The sequence below is a fragment of the Caretta caretta genome, chromosome 1 (assembly GCF_965140235.1).
Source record: "Caretta caretta isolate rCarCar2 chromosome 1, rCarCar1.hap1, whole genome shotgun sequence".
NCBI classification, from domain to species: domain Eukaryota; kingdom Metazoa; phylum Chordata; order Testudines; family Cheloniidae; genus Caretta; species Caretta caretta.
In genome coordinates this window covers 355,327,716-355,343,578 of record NC_134206.1, presented here as the reverse complement: position 1 = coordinate 355,343,578, position 15,863 = coordinate 355,327,716, and the positions used below count along the sequence as shown (strand labels likewise).

General features: G+C 49.3%; 1 protein-coding gene across 3 annotated transcripts in view; it reads left to right on the top strand.

The window, feature by feature from the left end:
- Nucleotides 1-15,863, top strand: part of GOLGB1 (golgin B1) — a 119,738-nt gene that overhangs the window by 80,382 nt on the left and 23,493 nt on the right. Inside the window, exon 18 of one of the 3 annotated variants that reach the window (XM_048819155.2) lies at nt 3,059-4,556. The exons of 1 other annotated variant lie outside the window; for it this stretch is intronic. In XM_048819155.2, coding sequence (XP_048675112.2) covers nt 3,059-3,214 — 156 coding nt within the window. In that variant the 3' untranslated portion in view covers nt 3,215-4,556. Of the gene's footprint in view, nt 1-943; nt 1,052-3,058; nt 4,557-15,863 lie in introns of those variants that run through there. One more of the 3 variants, XM_075124641.1, reaches the window with a different exon arrangement.

Below are 15,863 nucleotides of genomic sequence, written 5' to 3'. Positions count from 1 at the left end.
ATTCAGTCAGGAAGGAGCCAGAGTGATGGAGGATGGATCTAGACTGTTCTCAGTGATAGCAGATGACAGAACGAGGAGTAATGGTCTCAAGTTGCAGTGGGGGAGGCTTAGGTTGGATATTAGGAAAAACTTTTTCACTAGGAGGGTGGTGAAGCACTGGAATGCGTTACCTAGGGAGGTGGTGGAATCTCCTTCCTGAGATATTTTTAAGGTCAGGCTTGACAAAGCCCTGGCTGGGATGCTTTAGTTGAGAATTGGCCCTGCTTTGAGCAGGGGGTTGGACTAGATGACCTCCTGAGGTCCCTTCCAACCCTGATATTGTATGATTCTATGAGGAGTGGGGTCACAACATCTGAAAGCAGGTGGGTCAAATGTATTGGAGGGAAGTTTTTATCTGAGCATCCTCTGTATGTTTCCATTCATGGGATGCACCAACTGTGCAGTGGGGATCATAGAATCATAGATTCTATGATTCTATGATCATAGAATATCATAGATTATCAGGGTTGGAATGGACCTCAGGAGGTCATCTAGTCCAACCCCCTGCTCAAAGCAGGACCAATCCCCAACTAAATCATCCCAGCCAAGGCTTTGTCAAGCCTGACCTTAAAAATATCTAAGGAAGGAGATTCCACCACCTCCCTAGGTAATGCATTCCAGTGTTTCACCACCCTCAAGGTCAGCTCCCAGACTACTGCACTGGGCAGCACAGCATGGGGAGGAGGTGACCAGCCCTCTGTGGAGAAAGAAGTGGTTTGGGACTATTTAGAAAAGCTGGACAAGCACAAGTCCATGGGGCTGGATGCACTGCATCCGAGAGTGCTAAAGGAGTTGGCGGATGTGATTGCAGAGCCATTGGCCATTATCTTTGAAAACTCGTGGCGAACCGGGGAAGTCCCGGATGACTGGAAAAAGGCTAATGTAGTGCCAATCTTTAAAAAAGGGAAGAAGGAGGATCCTAGGAACTACAGGCCAGTCAGCCTCACCTCAGTCCCTGGAAAAATCATGGAGCAGGTCCTCAAAGAATCAATTCTGAAGCACTTGCATGAGAGGAAAGTGATCAGGAACAGCCAGCATGGATTCACCAAGGGAAGGTCATGCCTGACTAATCTAATCGCCTTTTATGATGAGATTACTGGTTCTGTGGATGAAGGGAAAGCAGTGGATGTATTGTTCCTTGACTTTAGCAAAGCTTTTGACACGGTCTCCCACAGTATTCTTGTCAGCAAGTTAAGGAAGTATGGGCTGGATGAATGCACTATAAGGTGGGTAGAAAGCTGGCTAGATTGTCGGGCTCAACGGGTAGTGATCAATGGCTCCATGTCTAGTTGGCAGCCGGTATCAAGTGGAGTGCCCCAAGGGTCGGTCCTGGGGCCGGTTTTGTTCAATATCTTCATAAATGATCTGGAGGATGGTGTGGATTGCACTCTCAGCAAATTTGCGGATGATACTAATCTGGGAGGAGTGGTAGATACGCTGGAGGGGAGGGATAGGATACAGAAGGACCTAGACAAATTGGAGGATTGGGCCAAAAGAAATCTGATGAGGTTCAATAAGGATAAGTGCAGGGTCCTGCACTTAGGATGGAAGAATCCAATGCACAGCTACAGACTAGGGACCGAATGGCTAGGCAGCAGTTCTGCGGAAAAGGACCTAGGGGTGACAGTGGACGAGAAGCTGGATATGAGTCAGCAGTGTGCCCTTGTTGCCAAGAAGGCCAATGGCATTTTGGGATGTATAAGTAGGGGCATAGCGAGCAGATCGAGGGACGTGATCATTCCCCTCTATTCGACATTGGTGAGGCCTCATCTGGAGTACTGTGTCCAGTTTTGGGCCCCACACTACAAGAAGGATGTGGATAAATTGGAGAGAGTCCAGCGAAGGGCAACAAAAATGATTAGGGGTCTAGAACACATGACTTATGAGGAGAGGCTGAGGGAGCTGGGATTGTTTAGCCTGCAGAAGAGAAGAATGAGGGGGGATTTGATAGCTGCTTTCAACTACCTGAAAGGGGGTTCCAAAGAGGATGGCTCTAGACTGTTCTCAATGGTAGCAGATGACAGAACGAGGAGTAATGGTCTCAAGTTGCAGTGGGGGAGGTTTAGATTGGATATTAGGAAAAACTTTTTCACTAAGAGGGTGGTGAAACACTGGAATGCGTTACCTAGGGAGGTGGTAGAATCTCCTTCCTTAGAGGTTTTTAAGGTCAGGCTTGACAAATCCCTGGCTGGGATGATTTAACTGGGAATTGGTCCTGCTTCGAGCAGGGGGTTGGACTAGATGACCTTCAGGGGTCCCTTCCAACCCTGATATTCTATGATTCCTAGTGAAAAAGTTTTTCCTAATATCCAACCTAAACCTCTCCCACTGCAACTTGAGACCATTACTCCTTGTTCTGTCATCAGCTACCGCTGAGAATCATAGAATCATAGAATATAAGGGTTGGAAGGGACCCCAGAAGGTCATCTAGTCCAACCCCCTGCTCGAAGCAGGACCAATTCCCAGTTAAATCATCCCATCTAGAACATCCCAGTTAAATCATCCCATCTAGAACAGTCTAGAGTCATCCTCTTTGGAACCCCCTTTCAGGTAGTTGAAAGCACCCCCTTTCAGGTCGTGGAAAGGAGCTCAAGGGGTCATCTAGTCCAGTCCCCTGCACTCAAGGCAGGACTAAGTATTATCTAGACCATCCCTGACACGTGTTTGGAGATTTTTAAGAGCAGGTTAGACAATGATGGTCCTTCTACAGCCTCCCTAGGGAATTTATTCCAGTGCTTAACCACCCTGACAGTTAGGACGTTTTTCCTAATGTCCAAACTAAACCTCCTTTCTTCAAATTATAACCATTGCTTCTAGTCCTATGCTCAGAGGTTAAGAAGAACAAATTTTCTCCCTCCTCCTTGTAACAACCTTTTATGTACTTGAAAACTGTTATCATGTCCCTTCTCAGTCTTCTCTTTTCCAGACTAAACAAACCCAGTGTTTTCAATCTTCCCTCATAGGTCATGTTTTCTAGACCTTTAATCATTTTTGTTGCTCTTCTCTGGACTTTCTCCAGTTTGTCCACATCTTTCCTGAAATGTGGCGCCCGGAACTGGACACAATACTCCATCTGAGGCCTAATCAGCGCGGAGTAGAGCGGAAGAATTACTTCTCATGTCTTGCTTACAACACTCCTGCTAATACATTCCAGAATGATGTTCACTTCTTTTGAAACAGTGCTGCACCGTTGACTCATATTTAGCTTGTGATCTACTATGACCCCTAGATCCTCTTCTGCAGTACTCCTTCTCAGGCAGTCATTTCCCATTTGTATGTGTGCAACTTATTGCTCCTTCCTTCGTGGAGTACTTTGCATTTGTCCTTATTGAATTTCATCCTGTTTACAGGTGAGTCTCATCTTACATTGGGGTTACGTTCCGCAGTCAGCACGTAAAACTAAAATCGCGTATAGTCAAAATTACATTGAGTGTAATGGCGGGCAGAATCGCCCGTACTACAGGTATAGTATTGTCAAAGTTTGACTCAGACTCACAATTTATCAGACCACTCTGTTTTATTAGCAAAGCTGCTCTGCTAATACATTTAGAAGTGAGCCCCCCGAGTGTGGCTTGTGTCTTTTAATTTATACAGTTTTTTGGAGAACAAGTTACAGAGAAGTTACAGACAAAAGAAGAAAAAGATTTTAGTCACCACCCTTCGATATCCCTGAGACCAGTCACGTATTTTCAATTACCTGCCACCCTTAACAATCTCCTTTAATAGCTTCCAGTTAACTTAACTAATTGCCCTTCACACCTTCCATTCTGATGCCTGCTTCTTAGACGTGCTGTCTCTGTCTTAATTGCTTCTCCATTCAAAAGCTAACTGTCCCTACGTGTGCTCCCTCAGATACTTTGTAACATGTTTTGGCATGCCCTCTCATATACAATGTATCCAGCATGTCCCCTTATACAATGTTATACTTCCACAATCCCCCCTTTTGGTCAAGGCTACGCCCATGACCAATGACTTACTGGATTCCGTACATCAATCGTTCTTTTTCATTACTTTCACTGGTGACATTTAACAACATTAGATTAGCACTCTGGTTAGGGGTAACCTGATGGATGGTGTGTCTTGTGCAGTTTTGGATACAACAAGAAATCAATTGAAAACACACAAAGATTATTAGAATTCCAAATAGGATAGTCAGGATTCCTTGAAACAACCAGTTTCCCAGACTAGAGAAATTGAATAAGTTACTTATCCATTTCCACAAGGAACTTGGTTCTTCGTGGGGAAGGTATGCAATTTGCTCCAGATGGCTAGCACGATTTATTACCTCATTAGTATTATCAGGTATGTATACACAGCATTCTGTTCCAATTAGAGCACAGGTCCCTCCTTTGGCTGCCAGTATTATATCTAATGCCCGACTGTTTTGGAGGGCCACTTGTCGGACCGCTCCTGCTTCTTTGGCTAGAGCTTTTAAGCTCTCTCCTGTTTCATTGGCCATGATCTCAACCACCGCTTGTAACCTTAAAAGCCTTTTTGCATGGTGGATTACCCCCCCTACTGGGACTAAAGAAATGCCAACAGCTTCTTCCCAAGTTAGGGGGCTTATGTTATCCACACACCATTTAGCATCTGGCAAGTCCCTCCTTTTTCACCTGAAATTACGGAGGCGATTTCGTGGGAGGGATTGAAGCACCCGGAATTGTGGGAAAAGCTGAGCAGGATAACAGATACCTGACCAATTTGCTGGTAACACAGTGTAAGCATTTTCCCCACAAACCCAATGATGTCCCCATTAAAGCTGGGAAGGGTTGACTGCAACCCTTTGACATGTAAGAATTTACGAAGGAGGAATAGTATCTCCCAAAGGGCACAGGATGATTTTCACTGGGAGAAGAGGTAGCATTCACACGACATTTGTAGATGGTGCTGTTTTTCTCAGGGAGGCTGTAGGGGGAGCAAGAGATTGAATCTTTGGTTTGATCCCAGGTTGAGAGGAAGTTTATCTTTCCATACCCGGTTCGCCGTTCTCCAACCTTGTTTGAATAGTCCCATACACCATGGGACACGATGTATTGGAGACAGCTGCTCCTCCCTAGATTCAGCCCTGTCCCATTACACACCCAGCACCAGTGGCCCTTTCCTTTCACCACACTTATAAGTTTAGGAACATATGTTTTTCCCAGCCCCCAAGTGTCATTTTCCTTCCATGTCCTTTTAAGTGGATAGGGTTCTCCAGTAAGCTCTGAGGAATTCAAAGGGATTGCCATGGTAGGGATACTAGCTTGTGAGTGAGCTGGGATGTGGCTGCAGACTCAGCAATTAGAAATATTCAGGATCTGGGCTATCTGCACCTGTTGTTGGATGAAAGAATTGTCACTGTCACTCTGGATTCCCCAGACCCTCAGGACACAGTAGCTGAGGATTAAGCTTCTCAAAGGACACATGTTGGAAGCAGGACCCTTTCTGGTTCCGACAACCCCTTTCGAGGGAACCGCAGTCACGGTTTTACGTCCACCAGGCAGCAGGCGCTAGGCTCACTACTGCTTTTTGTTTGTTGGGTCCTGCTGTCTGCTTACCCTCTGCTTCTGGCAACCCTTACGAGAGCACAGATTGTAAGGTATTGCAGGCTGTTCCTCTTTGTCTTCTGGGGTTGAAGCTGGTTCTGCGTGGTCTTGCAGAGGTGCTTGGTCCCCTTGAGGTGGCGCTGGCTTACACTGTGAGGCGTGGATCCATGCAGCGATGCCGGATAATTTCACTGCTGTCTGGGTGGTGAGCAGTACCTGGTATGGACCCTTCCACCGGGGTTCCAAGGTGTGCTTCCGAAGGTGGTGCCGCAGGTAGACCCAATCACCAGGCTCAAGAGTGTGACAGGCAGCAGAGGTGGGTTCCGTCGGCCAAGCTGCTCGCACCTGCGAATGGAAGGAGCTCACCGCTTGCATTAACCCTTTGCAGTACTGGAGGAGCGTGCTGTGAGTTAGGTTTAGGTCTGGGGCTGGGGTAATAGTAGCCATTGTTCGCATAGGGCGTCCCATGATGATTTCAAATGGACTCAGTTTGTGTCTCTGGGATGGAGATGACCGAATTTCCATAAGGGCCAGTGGTAAAGCAGCTGGCCAGTTTAACCCTGTGGAACTACAGATTTTTGCCAGCTTATTTTTAAGCACACCATTTCGCCCTTCAACTGCCCCTGCACTCTGTGGATGGTAAGGGCAGTGCAACAGGTGGGTGACATGTAATACCTGGTTTAGATGTTGAACAATTTTTCCAGTAAAATGTGTTCCCTGGTCACTAGACAAAGTGGCAGGAATTCCCTTGGTAGGGATAATGTGGTTTAACAGACATTTTGCAATGGACAATGAATCAGCTTTGCGACAGGGAAAGGCTTCAATCCAACCCGAAAACAGACATATTATAACTAAAATGAATTCATATTTCTGACACTTTGGCATTTGTACAAAATCAAGTTGCCAGTGTAGGAAAGGTGCTTGAGGCAAACCCCGGAACCCTTGTGTTACTTTTACAGATTTGCCTACATTGTGGCTTTGACAAGTAACACAAGCGGCACAGTGGTGGGTTGCAAAGGAGCTGAAATGGGGAGCCCACCACCCCGAGATTAGGTACTCTAGGGACGGAGTTAAGGGACAGCAAGGGACCGGAGTGGAGAGGGAATTTTCAGACAGCAAGGAGGCTACAGAATCACATAAGGAAGACTGAGGGATTTGCAGATAGACACCATCTGGGGAGCAGTAAATAGAACAGCCAAGTTTGCATAGCAAGTCCCGTCCCAGAAGGTTTGCAGGGGTGGAATCAGAGAGGAGGAATGCATGCCCCTCAGAGAGGGGACCGACCTGAACAGACAAAGGTTTTGAGAGGGGAAAAGAGGTAGGGATCCCTGTAATGCCAACAGCAGACACAGATTTTCCAGATCGGGGAACCTCAGGCAAGTCAGTGGTGCGGATTGTAGAAAGAGAAGCTCCAGTATCAACAAGGAAAGGGAGAGAGAGAGATCATTTACAGTCAGGACACATTCTCCAGTAGGTGACAGAGGTAATAAGGGAGCTAAAACTTTGTGAGGTTCCCCAGCATCCCGTCATTGTTGGGGTGAAAAATAGGGTTGGGGATCAGCTGGAGGAACCAGCGGGGGCTTCACTTGATTTCCCATACAATTATTGGGTCGTCTTGGACACTCTTTTTTCCAGTGTCCAGGCTGTTTACAGTAGTTACAAACCCCAGTTAATCCAGCCCCCCGCCCCCTTCCGCAACCCCGTCCCTGTCCCCGGTGTGGTCTGCTTAGTCCTGAATAATGCTGTATCTGCAGAGCCATTAACTTTTGGGAGGACTGTTCCTCATTTCCTTTTAAAGTGCGGTGGCAATGCTCTGCTACTGCCAGCAATTTGTCCATGGTTTCAGTCTCCCATCCCACACTTATTCATTTTAACATGCTGCCTGTGGCAGGGAGAAGACCATCAACAAATGCATGTGCCAAGGCCCCCTGCCCATTTACATCGGGCTCTTGTATTCCTGAATGTTGTAGGAAAATATCAGTTAGCCGGGACCTATAGTCGCCTGGGCTTTCTCCTTGCCCTTGCTTACAGCAACATATTGCTGTCCAGTTTGTTTTAGGAGACCACACTTTGGGAATGGCTTGATGCAGGTGCTTCCAAAGAGCCATACACCGGTCTCTGTGTGCCGAATCTGGGCCAGTACTTTTTATGGTTGAGTGGCGTGCCTCAGCTGGCCAGTCTGCGGCAGCCAACCATTTTTCATAATAACTGACAGGAGCTAACAATTTACACAGTTGGAGGAGATCTGTCTCAGAGGGTTCATAGGTTCCACAGATTAACAGAAACTCCTCAGCAAATTTGACAGGGTTTTCCTGTGGTTTGGGAAAACTTTTAACTATAGATAAAAGTTCCGTACGAGTCCAGGGCTTATTATCCCATATGGACTCACTTTCTCCCATCTTAAGGACTCGTAAGGGTACCACAACAGTTTGATCAGAGTCTCTCATTAACCTCCCATCAGGTTCTCTTTTCCAAGAAGAGATGTCAAGAAAATCTTTGCAGTCTGCTTTGGATTTCTTCTTCATAATATTTTGCAGAGCTGCGAGGCCAATGAGGGTATCTTCTTCACTTTCATTATCTGTAGTCACTGAAGATTTTTCCTTTTCTGATTTCTTATTTGCGCAGGAGTATGGTGGGGGTCGGGTTTGATCCGGATCATTGCACAGGACTGGGCAAAGGGGAGCGCTCGGATTGGTGGTGGGAGAGACTGCATCCAATTGAACTGTTAGTTTTTTGATAGAATTTTTAAGAGAGGTGAGTTTTGACTCAGTCCATCTACGATTTGCCTCTTCCCACCACTGCATGAAGCAGTCTACTTCTCCTCTCTCCAATTTGGTTTTTGGGAGGATGAGTTTGCTTTTTAAAGCGTCCACTCGATCCTTGTCCCAAGAACCTAACAGTGGCCACTGTAATTTGGGGTTCTCTAGAGCTAATTTGGACCATTTTTCAAGAAACCTACAAGAGTCCAGACCCCTCCTAAAATACATAAAATAAGCTGGAGTTCCCTTAGGGAACTGTTCTACCTTAGACTTCTGATTACCCATCCAGGAGGACTTCACACAGCACTCACACAAGAAGGAAATTCAGGCTCAGCAGAGCGGTACCCGGTGCAACACACAGAAAGGAGCCCACAGGCTACTGCCTCAACTGCCCTTGCTTTCACACCAGGGGTTATACCCAAGGTGTGGTGCGGCTGCAGCTGTGCAGATTCCACTTATTCAGACCGTGGGGATGGGGACCCCTTGGTCAGCCAGTCTCCGGACAGAGATGGCTCCCAGATTCACACACACACCACGGGGAAGACAGATAGACACAAAGACAAGACAGTCCTCAAACCGGTTAAAGCACAAAAATAATAATAACCTGAGACGTCTGATTCCAGAAGCTGGATCCAAAGACCCCTACCCGAACAGAGTGGGAACCAAGTTCAATGGCGTAGACTGCGCTGCTGCTGTGTACCTTTCTGTCTTGTGGAGGATCGCTTGGACTAAGCGTCCAGGCGCCGGCTGCCACGATCGTCCTGCAAGGCAGTCAGGGATCACACAACCTCAGTGAAGCCGCTTGCCATCTCGGTGGAACCTCCAAATTGTCAAAGTTTGACTCAGACTCACAATTTATCAGACCACTCTGTTTTATTAGCAAAGCTGCTCTGCTAATACATTTAGAAGTGAGCCCCCCGAGTGGGGCTTGTGTCTTTTAATTTATACAGTTTTTTGGAGAACAAGTTACAGAGAAGTTACAGACAAAAGAAGAAAAAGATTTTAGTCACCGCCCTTCGAGATCCCTGAGACCAGTCACGTATTTTCAATTACCTGCCACCCTTAACAATCTCCTTTAACAGCTTCCAGTTAACTTAACTAATTGCCCTTCACACCTTCCATTCTGATGCCTGCTTCTTAGATGTGCTGTCTCTGTCTTAATTGCTTCTCCATTCAAAAGCTAACTGTCCCTACGTGTGCTCCCTCAGATACTTTGTAACATGTTTTGGCATGCCCTCTCATATACAATGTATCCAGCATGTCCCCTTATACAACGTTATACTTATACAATGTTATACTTCCACAGTATGTAAATTATTTTTCTCTTTTTTTTGTTTTTGTTTTTGCCAAGCGTGCAAAGCTGAATTCGCGCATGTTAAATGTATGTAAGATGAGACTCCCTGTACTTTAAACCATTTCTCCAGTTTCTCCAGATCATTTTGAAATTTAATCCTACCCTCCAAAGCACTTGCAACCCCTCCCAGCTTGGTATAGTCTACAAAATTTATAAGTGTACTCTCTATGCCATTATCTAAATCACTGAAGATATTGAACAGGCCTGGACCCAGAACTGATCCCTGTGGGACTCCACTCATTATATCCTTTCAGCATTACTGTGAACCACTGATAATTACTCTCTGGGAATGGTTTTCCAACCAGTTATGCACCCACGTTATAGTAGCTCAATCTAGGTTGCATTTCCCTAGTTTGTTTATGAGAAGGTCATGCGAGACCGTATCGAAAGCTTTACTAAAGTCAAGATATACCACGTTTACCACTTCCCCCTATCCACAAGCCTTGTTACCCTGTCAAAGAATCTATCAGGTTGGTTTGGCATGATTTGTTCTTTACAAATACATGCTGACTGTTACTTTATCACCTTATTATCTTCTAGGTGTTTGCAAATGGATTGCTTAATTATGTGCTCCATTATCTTTCAAGGTACTGAAGTTAAGCTGACTGGTCTGTAATTCCCTGGGTTGTCCTTATTTCCTTTTTTATAGATTGGCACTATATTTGCCCTTTTCCAGTCTTCTGGAGTCTCTCCTGTCTTCCATGACTTTTCAAAGATAATCGCTAATAGCTCATATGTCTCCTCAGTCAGCTCCGTAAGTATTCTAGGATGCATTTCATCAGGCCCTGGTGATTTGAAGACATCTAACTTGTCTACATAATTTTTAACTTGTTCTTTCCCTATTTTAGTCTCTGATCCTACCTCATTTTCACTGGCATTCACTATGTTAGACGTCCAATCACCACCAACCTTCTTGGTGAAAACTGAAACCAAGAAGTCATTAAGCACCTCTGCCATTTCTACATCTTCTGTTATTGTTTTTCCCTCCTCATTGAGTAACAGTCCTATCCTGTCCTTGGTCTTCCTCTTGCTTCTAAGGTATTTGTGGAATGTTTTCTTGTTTCCTTTTATATCCCTAGCTCTTGATTTGTGCCTTGGCTTTTCTAATTTTGTCCCGACATACTTGTGTTATTTGTTTATATTCATCCTTTGTAATTTGACCTAGTTTCCACTTTTTGTAAGTATCTTTTTTGATTTTTAGACATTGGCAATCTCCTGGTTAAGCCAGGGTGTTGTCTTGCCATATCTCCTACTTTTCCTATGCAGTGGGGTAGTTTGCTCTTGTGCCTTTAATAATGTCTCTTTGAAAAACTGCCAACTGTCTTCAATTGTTTTTCCCCTTAGACTTGCTTCCCATGGGATCTTACCTACTAACTCCATGAGTTTGCTAAAGTTTGCCTTCTTGAAATCCATTGTCTTTATTTTGCTGTTCTCCCTCCTACCATTCCTTAGAATCATGAACTCTACCATTTCATGATCACTTTCACCCAAGGTGCCTTTCAGATTCATATTCTTCTTCGAGTGATTGCTCATATGCACTCCACAATAGGTGGGCATGCTCGCCATATGCACTGGTGCCAGAAGTTTTTCCCCTAGTAGTACCTGTAGGGGGTCGCCCCAGCAACCCCTGGAGCGTGCTCTCCTCCCACCCCGAGTTCCTTCTTGCTACCAATGAAGGTGCATTGGAACTGCTCTGCTCCAGCTTTTCTGCAGCTTTCCTCTTGAACTCTGTTCATTCTTAGTTAGTAGTACCTGTAGTTGAAGTAGTTCAGATTAGTGTTAGTATAGTTTAGTGCGTCCGGGTCAGGGCATGTCCCGTGCCCCAGGCTTTAAGTCGTGCGACACTTACAGGCGCCCGATGCCAGTGAGTGACCCGCATGCCAATGAGTGTTTACGCTGTCTGGGGGAAACCCATCTCAGTGATCTCTGCAAGATTTGCAGATCTTTCAAGCCTCAGTCCAAGAAGGAAAGGGACATTCGGCTCTGAGCCATTCTGATGGAGTCGGCGCTGACCCCAACTCCGGTGTGCTGCTCTGAGTCGGTACTGCAGTGTCGGTGCGCGGCAACCCTTCAGTGCCTTCCACCGGCCGGCACCGCTCCCCATACACGGGGCACACCAAGAAGGCTAAGAAGAGGTCTTCGCCGCCGAGACACCAGAGCAAGCCCAGAGGAGAGTCTAGACCCATGTTGGGCAGTTTTCCATCCCTGTCGGCCACTAGGCCTCTGACTCAGGTTGAGCAGAGTAGCTTGGCCCACTCAGCGCAGGCCTCCCCGGATGTCCGGGTGCCCTCCACGCTGGAGGCGCTGCAAGCGGCCCGGGACATTATGTCTCTGCCGGTACCTGGGGCACCGCCACCGTTGGCTCCCCAGTCCAGAGGCAAGCCGCTGCTTGGGTCTCCGCAGTCACAACCTGATCGGTACCGTTTGTGGTCGAGGCAACGTTCCCAACGCCGTTCGCAGCTCAGCAACCACCCCGTGTGCAGTTCGCGCCCATCCCCATCGACCCCCACCAGGTTGTCTGGCTGGATTCCGACTGACAGAGGTTCCAGGCGCTGCTCCCCATCGAGATCGAGACAGACGGCACTGGAGGTCCTCGTCTCCAAGAGGCTACCATAGCCCGTCGTGATACAGGCATCAACGCAGTTCCCGTTCTTCGTCTCGCTCCAGGACCCCACTGCGGCACTGCTCCCGCAGTCCCGGGCATCGATCGCCGGCGCCTTGCCGTCGCAGATCCGACTGCTGGAGCCGATCGTGGAGCAGCTGCTACCGGCGATACCACTGTTCCACGTGGGGATCATGGTCTCATGGTCAGCACCATTCCTGACACCACCACTTCTCCCGGTCCAGGGACAGCGGCAGGTCGTACGCCAGCCGGGCCTCCCTTCGTAGTCGTCGGTCGATGGAACAGCCTAGTCAGGCTGAACAGCCCGCTCTGCCGGTGCCACAGCAGGTGCAGTGGCACCTGGCTCCTTGGCCGGCACCGTGTACCAATGGGCCCCGTGGCCCCTGACACAGCCCCCAGTGGGGGCTCGCTCGGTGGCCAGAGCCTTGGAAAGACCATCAGCCTCTCTTTCCCAGCCTCCCAGAAAGGAGTCGGTGTGGCGTGCATCTTCGGTTCCGTGCCCAGAGGACGACCAAGTGGTGGGATCTCTGGTACCAGTGGGTACACAGAGTACCACACCCGCATCCTCATCCTCCCTGATGAGGTGATTACGGCGCCTCCTCCCTCTGTTCCGCAGGAGGACTCTAAAGCCTACCAGGAACTATTGAAAGGGGTGGCATCAAGCCTCAACCTTCAGGCCAAGGAGGTGGAGGAACCCCCAGACTTCCTCTTCAATGTCCGCTTGGCCTTGGCACCGGGCATGGTGGTCCTCCCACTCCATGAAGGGGTGGAAAAAATTTCAAACACGTTATGGCAAACCCCGGCTTCCTTGCCACCCATCTCTAAGAAGGCAGAACGGAAGTACTTTGTGCCCGCCAAGGGTCATGAATACCTGTACACCCACCCTTTTCCCAACTCCCTGGTGGTCGAGTTGGTCAACCACAGAGAGAGACAGGGCCAACCAGCCCCTACTTCGAAAAATAAAGACTCAAGGAGGCTGAACTTATTTGGGAGAAAGGTTTATTCATCCTCAAGTTTCCTGTTAAGGGTGGTGAACCATCAGGCTCTCCTGGGACGGTATGAGTTCAATTTGTGGGGCTCTCTACGCAAATTCAAGGACTCCCTCCAGGAGCGTGACAAGAAAGAGTTCAAAGCTCTGCTGGAGGAGGGTACAGCGGCTGCCAGGGCAACCCTGCAGGTAGCGTCAGATGCCGCGGATACAGCTGCAAGGTCTATGGCCTCCGTGGTGTCCGTGAGGAGGGCGTTGTGGCTCCTGCTGTCCAGGAAGGCGCAGAACTCCTTGCAGGACTTTCCGTTCGATGGCAAGGCCCTGTTTGCACAGCCTGAAAGGTTCTTGCACAATGCTTAAGACACTTGGCCTCTATGTCCCGGCTCCGGCCAGGACCAAGTTTAGGCCTCAGCAGGCTCCCACCCAGGCCACCCACTCTAAATATAAGCCCCCTCATAAAAAGTCTCGGGACTATAAAAAGCGCCCGCAGACGCAGTCCCAGTCTGCCCCCCAGCCTGGGCCTTCCAAGGGCAAGCAGGCGGGAAAACATCAGTTTTGACGGGATGCCTGGGGGCGACTTCCCAGTTCATACCAGCAATCCACCCGCAATAAAGCTTCCCTTCTCCAAACGGTTGTGTGCTTTTCTTCTAGAGTGGTCGCGGCTGACTTCAGACCGTTGAGTCCTCAAAATCGTCTCCTGGGGCTATACCCTCCAGTGGGGCTCTACCCCACCTAACCACCCTCAGTCCCAGTCCCTCCTGGGGAACCCCTCTCATGAGGCCCTGCTCAAGCAGGAGGTGGGGCGGCTCCTTGGCCTAGGAGCGGTGGAAGTGGTGCCAGCAGAGTTCAGTCGCAAGGGGTACTACTCCCGCTATTTCCTTATCCCGACAGCCAAAGGTGGGCTCAGGCCCATCCTGGACCTGTGAGGCCTGAACCAGTACATGGTAAAGCTCAAGTTTTGCATGGTCTCTCTGGCCTCCATCATCCCCTCCCTGGGTCCTCGGGACTGGTACGCCGCCCTCGATCTGCAGGATGCGTACTTCCACATTCATATATTCGAGGGGCACAGATGTTTCCTCCGTTTCACGGTTGGACAGGAGCACTACCAATTTACGGTCTTCCCGTTTGGCCTGTCCACTGCTCCCAGGGTGTTCACAAAGTGCATGTCTGTGATAGCAGCCTACCTCAGACGTCTGAGGATTCAGATCTTCCCCTATTTTGATGACTGTCTGGTCAAGGGCAGCTCCAGGTCGTGGGTGCTGGATCACGTGGCGCTCCTCCTGTCCACGTGTGCCACCCTGGGCCTGTTGGTAAATGACACCAAGTCCACGTTAGTTCCGGTGCAGCGCATAGAGTTTATTGGGGGCAGTCCTGGACGTGACATCGGCCAGGGCCTCCCTTCCACCGGACAGGTTCGAGACCTTAAGAGGGCTCATCGACACAGTCACAAGGTTCCCTGTGACCACAGCCAGAGCATGCCTCTAGCTCCTGGGTCACATGTCAGCGTGCACATATGTGGTTCGCCGTGCCAGGCTCAGGATGAGGCCCCTCCAGCTCTGATTGGCCTCAGTGTTCTCCTAGTCCAGAGACAGGATGGACATGGTCCTCACTGTCCCCGAACCGGTGATTGCCTTCCTGCAATGGAGGTCCTTCCTGGGGAACATGCTCCACAGGGTCCCGTTCAGGGGCAGGCCCCCATCGGTGGAGCTGGGGTGGGGAGCCCATGTGGGGAACGTTCAGATCCAAGGTCTGTGGTCCGTGCCGGACCCTGCCCTGCATATAAACATCAAGGCACTCAGGGCGGTCCATCTGGCATGCGTAGCCTACCGCTCGCACCTGGAGGGCAGAGTGGTCAGGGTTCTCACAGACAACACAGCCTCGATGTTTTACATCAAAAAACAAGGTGGGGCCCACTCCTCAGCCTTCTGCCAGGAAGCCCTGAGGCTGTGGGACTTCTGCATAGCCCACGATATTTGCCTGGAGGCCCACCATTTACCAGGCACCCGGAATTCCCGGGCAGATCGCGTGAGCCGAGACTTCTCCTCTCAGCACGAGTGGTCACTACACCCAGAGGTGGTGCACAGGATTTTCCAAACATGGGGCACTCCTCAGGTGGACCTGTTCGCAACACGGCAGAACCACCAGTGTCCCCGCTTCGGTTCCGGGGTGGGGGTTGGGTGTGGGCACCATCTCCGATACTGTCCTCCTATCCTGGTCAGGCCGGCTTCTCTGTGCCTTCCCCCGATCCCACTGATCGGCAAGGTCTTGGACAAGATATAAATGGAGAGGGCCTGGGTCCTCCTGATCGCCCCGGCATAGCCCAGGCAACATTGTTACGGGACTCTCACAAACCTGGCAGTCGCCCCGCCGTGGCTGTTGCCACCCCGCCCGGACATGCTCTCCCACGATCAGGGCCGCCTCCTCCACCCCAGCCTATTGGCACTCCCCCTCTCGGCGTGGCTGCTCAATGGTTACGCCGGGAGGAAAGGACTTGCTCGGAAGGGGTTCATCCTCCTGGAAAGCAGACAGTCCTCCATGCTTCGGGCCTACCTGGCAAAGTGGTCTCGCTTTTCAT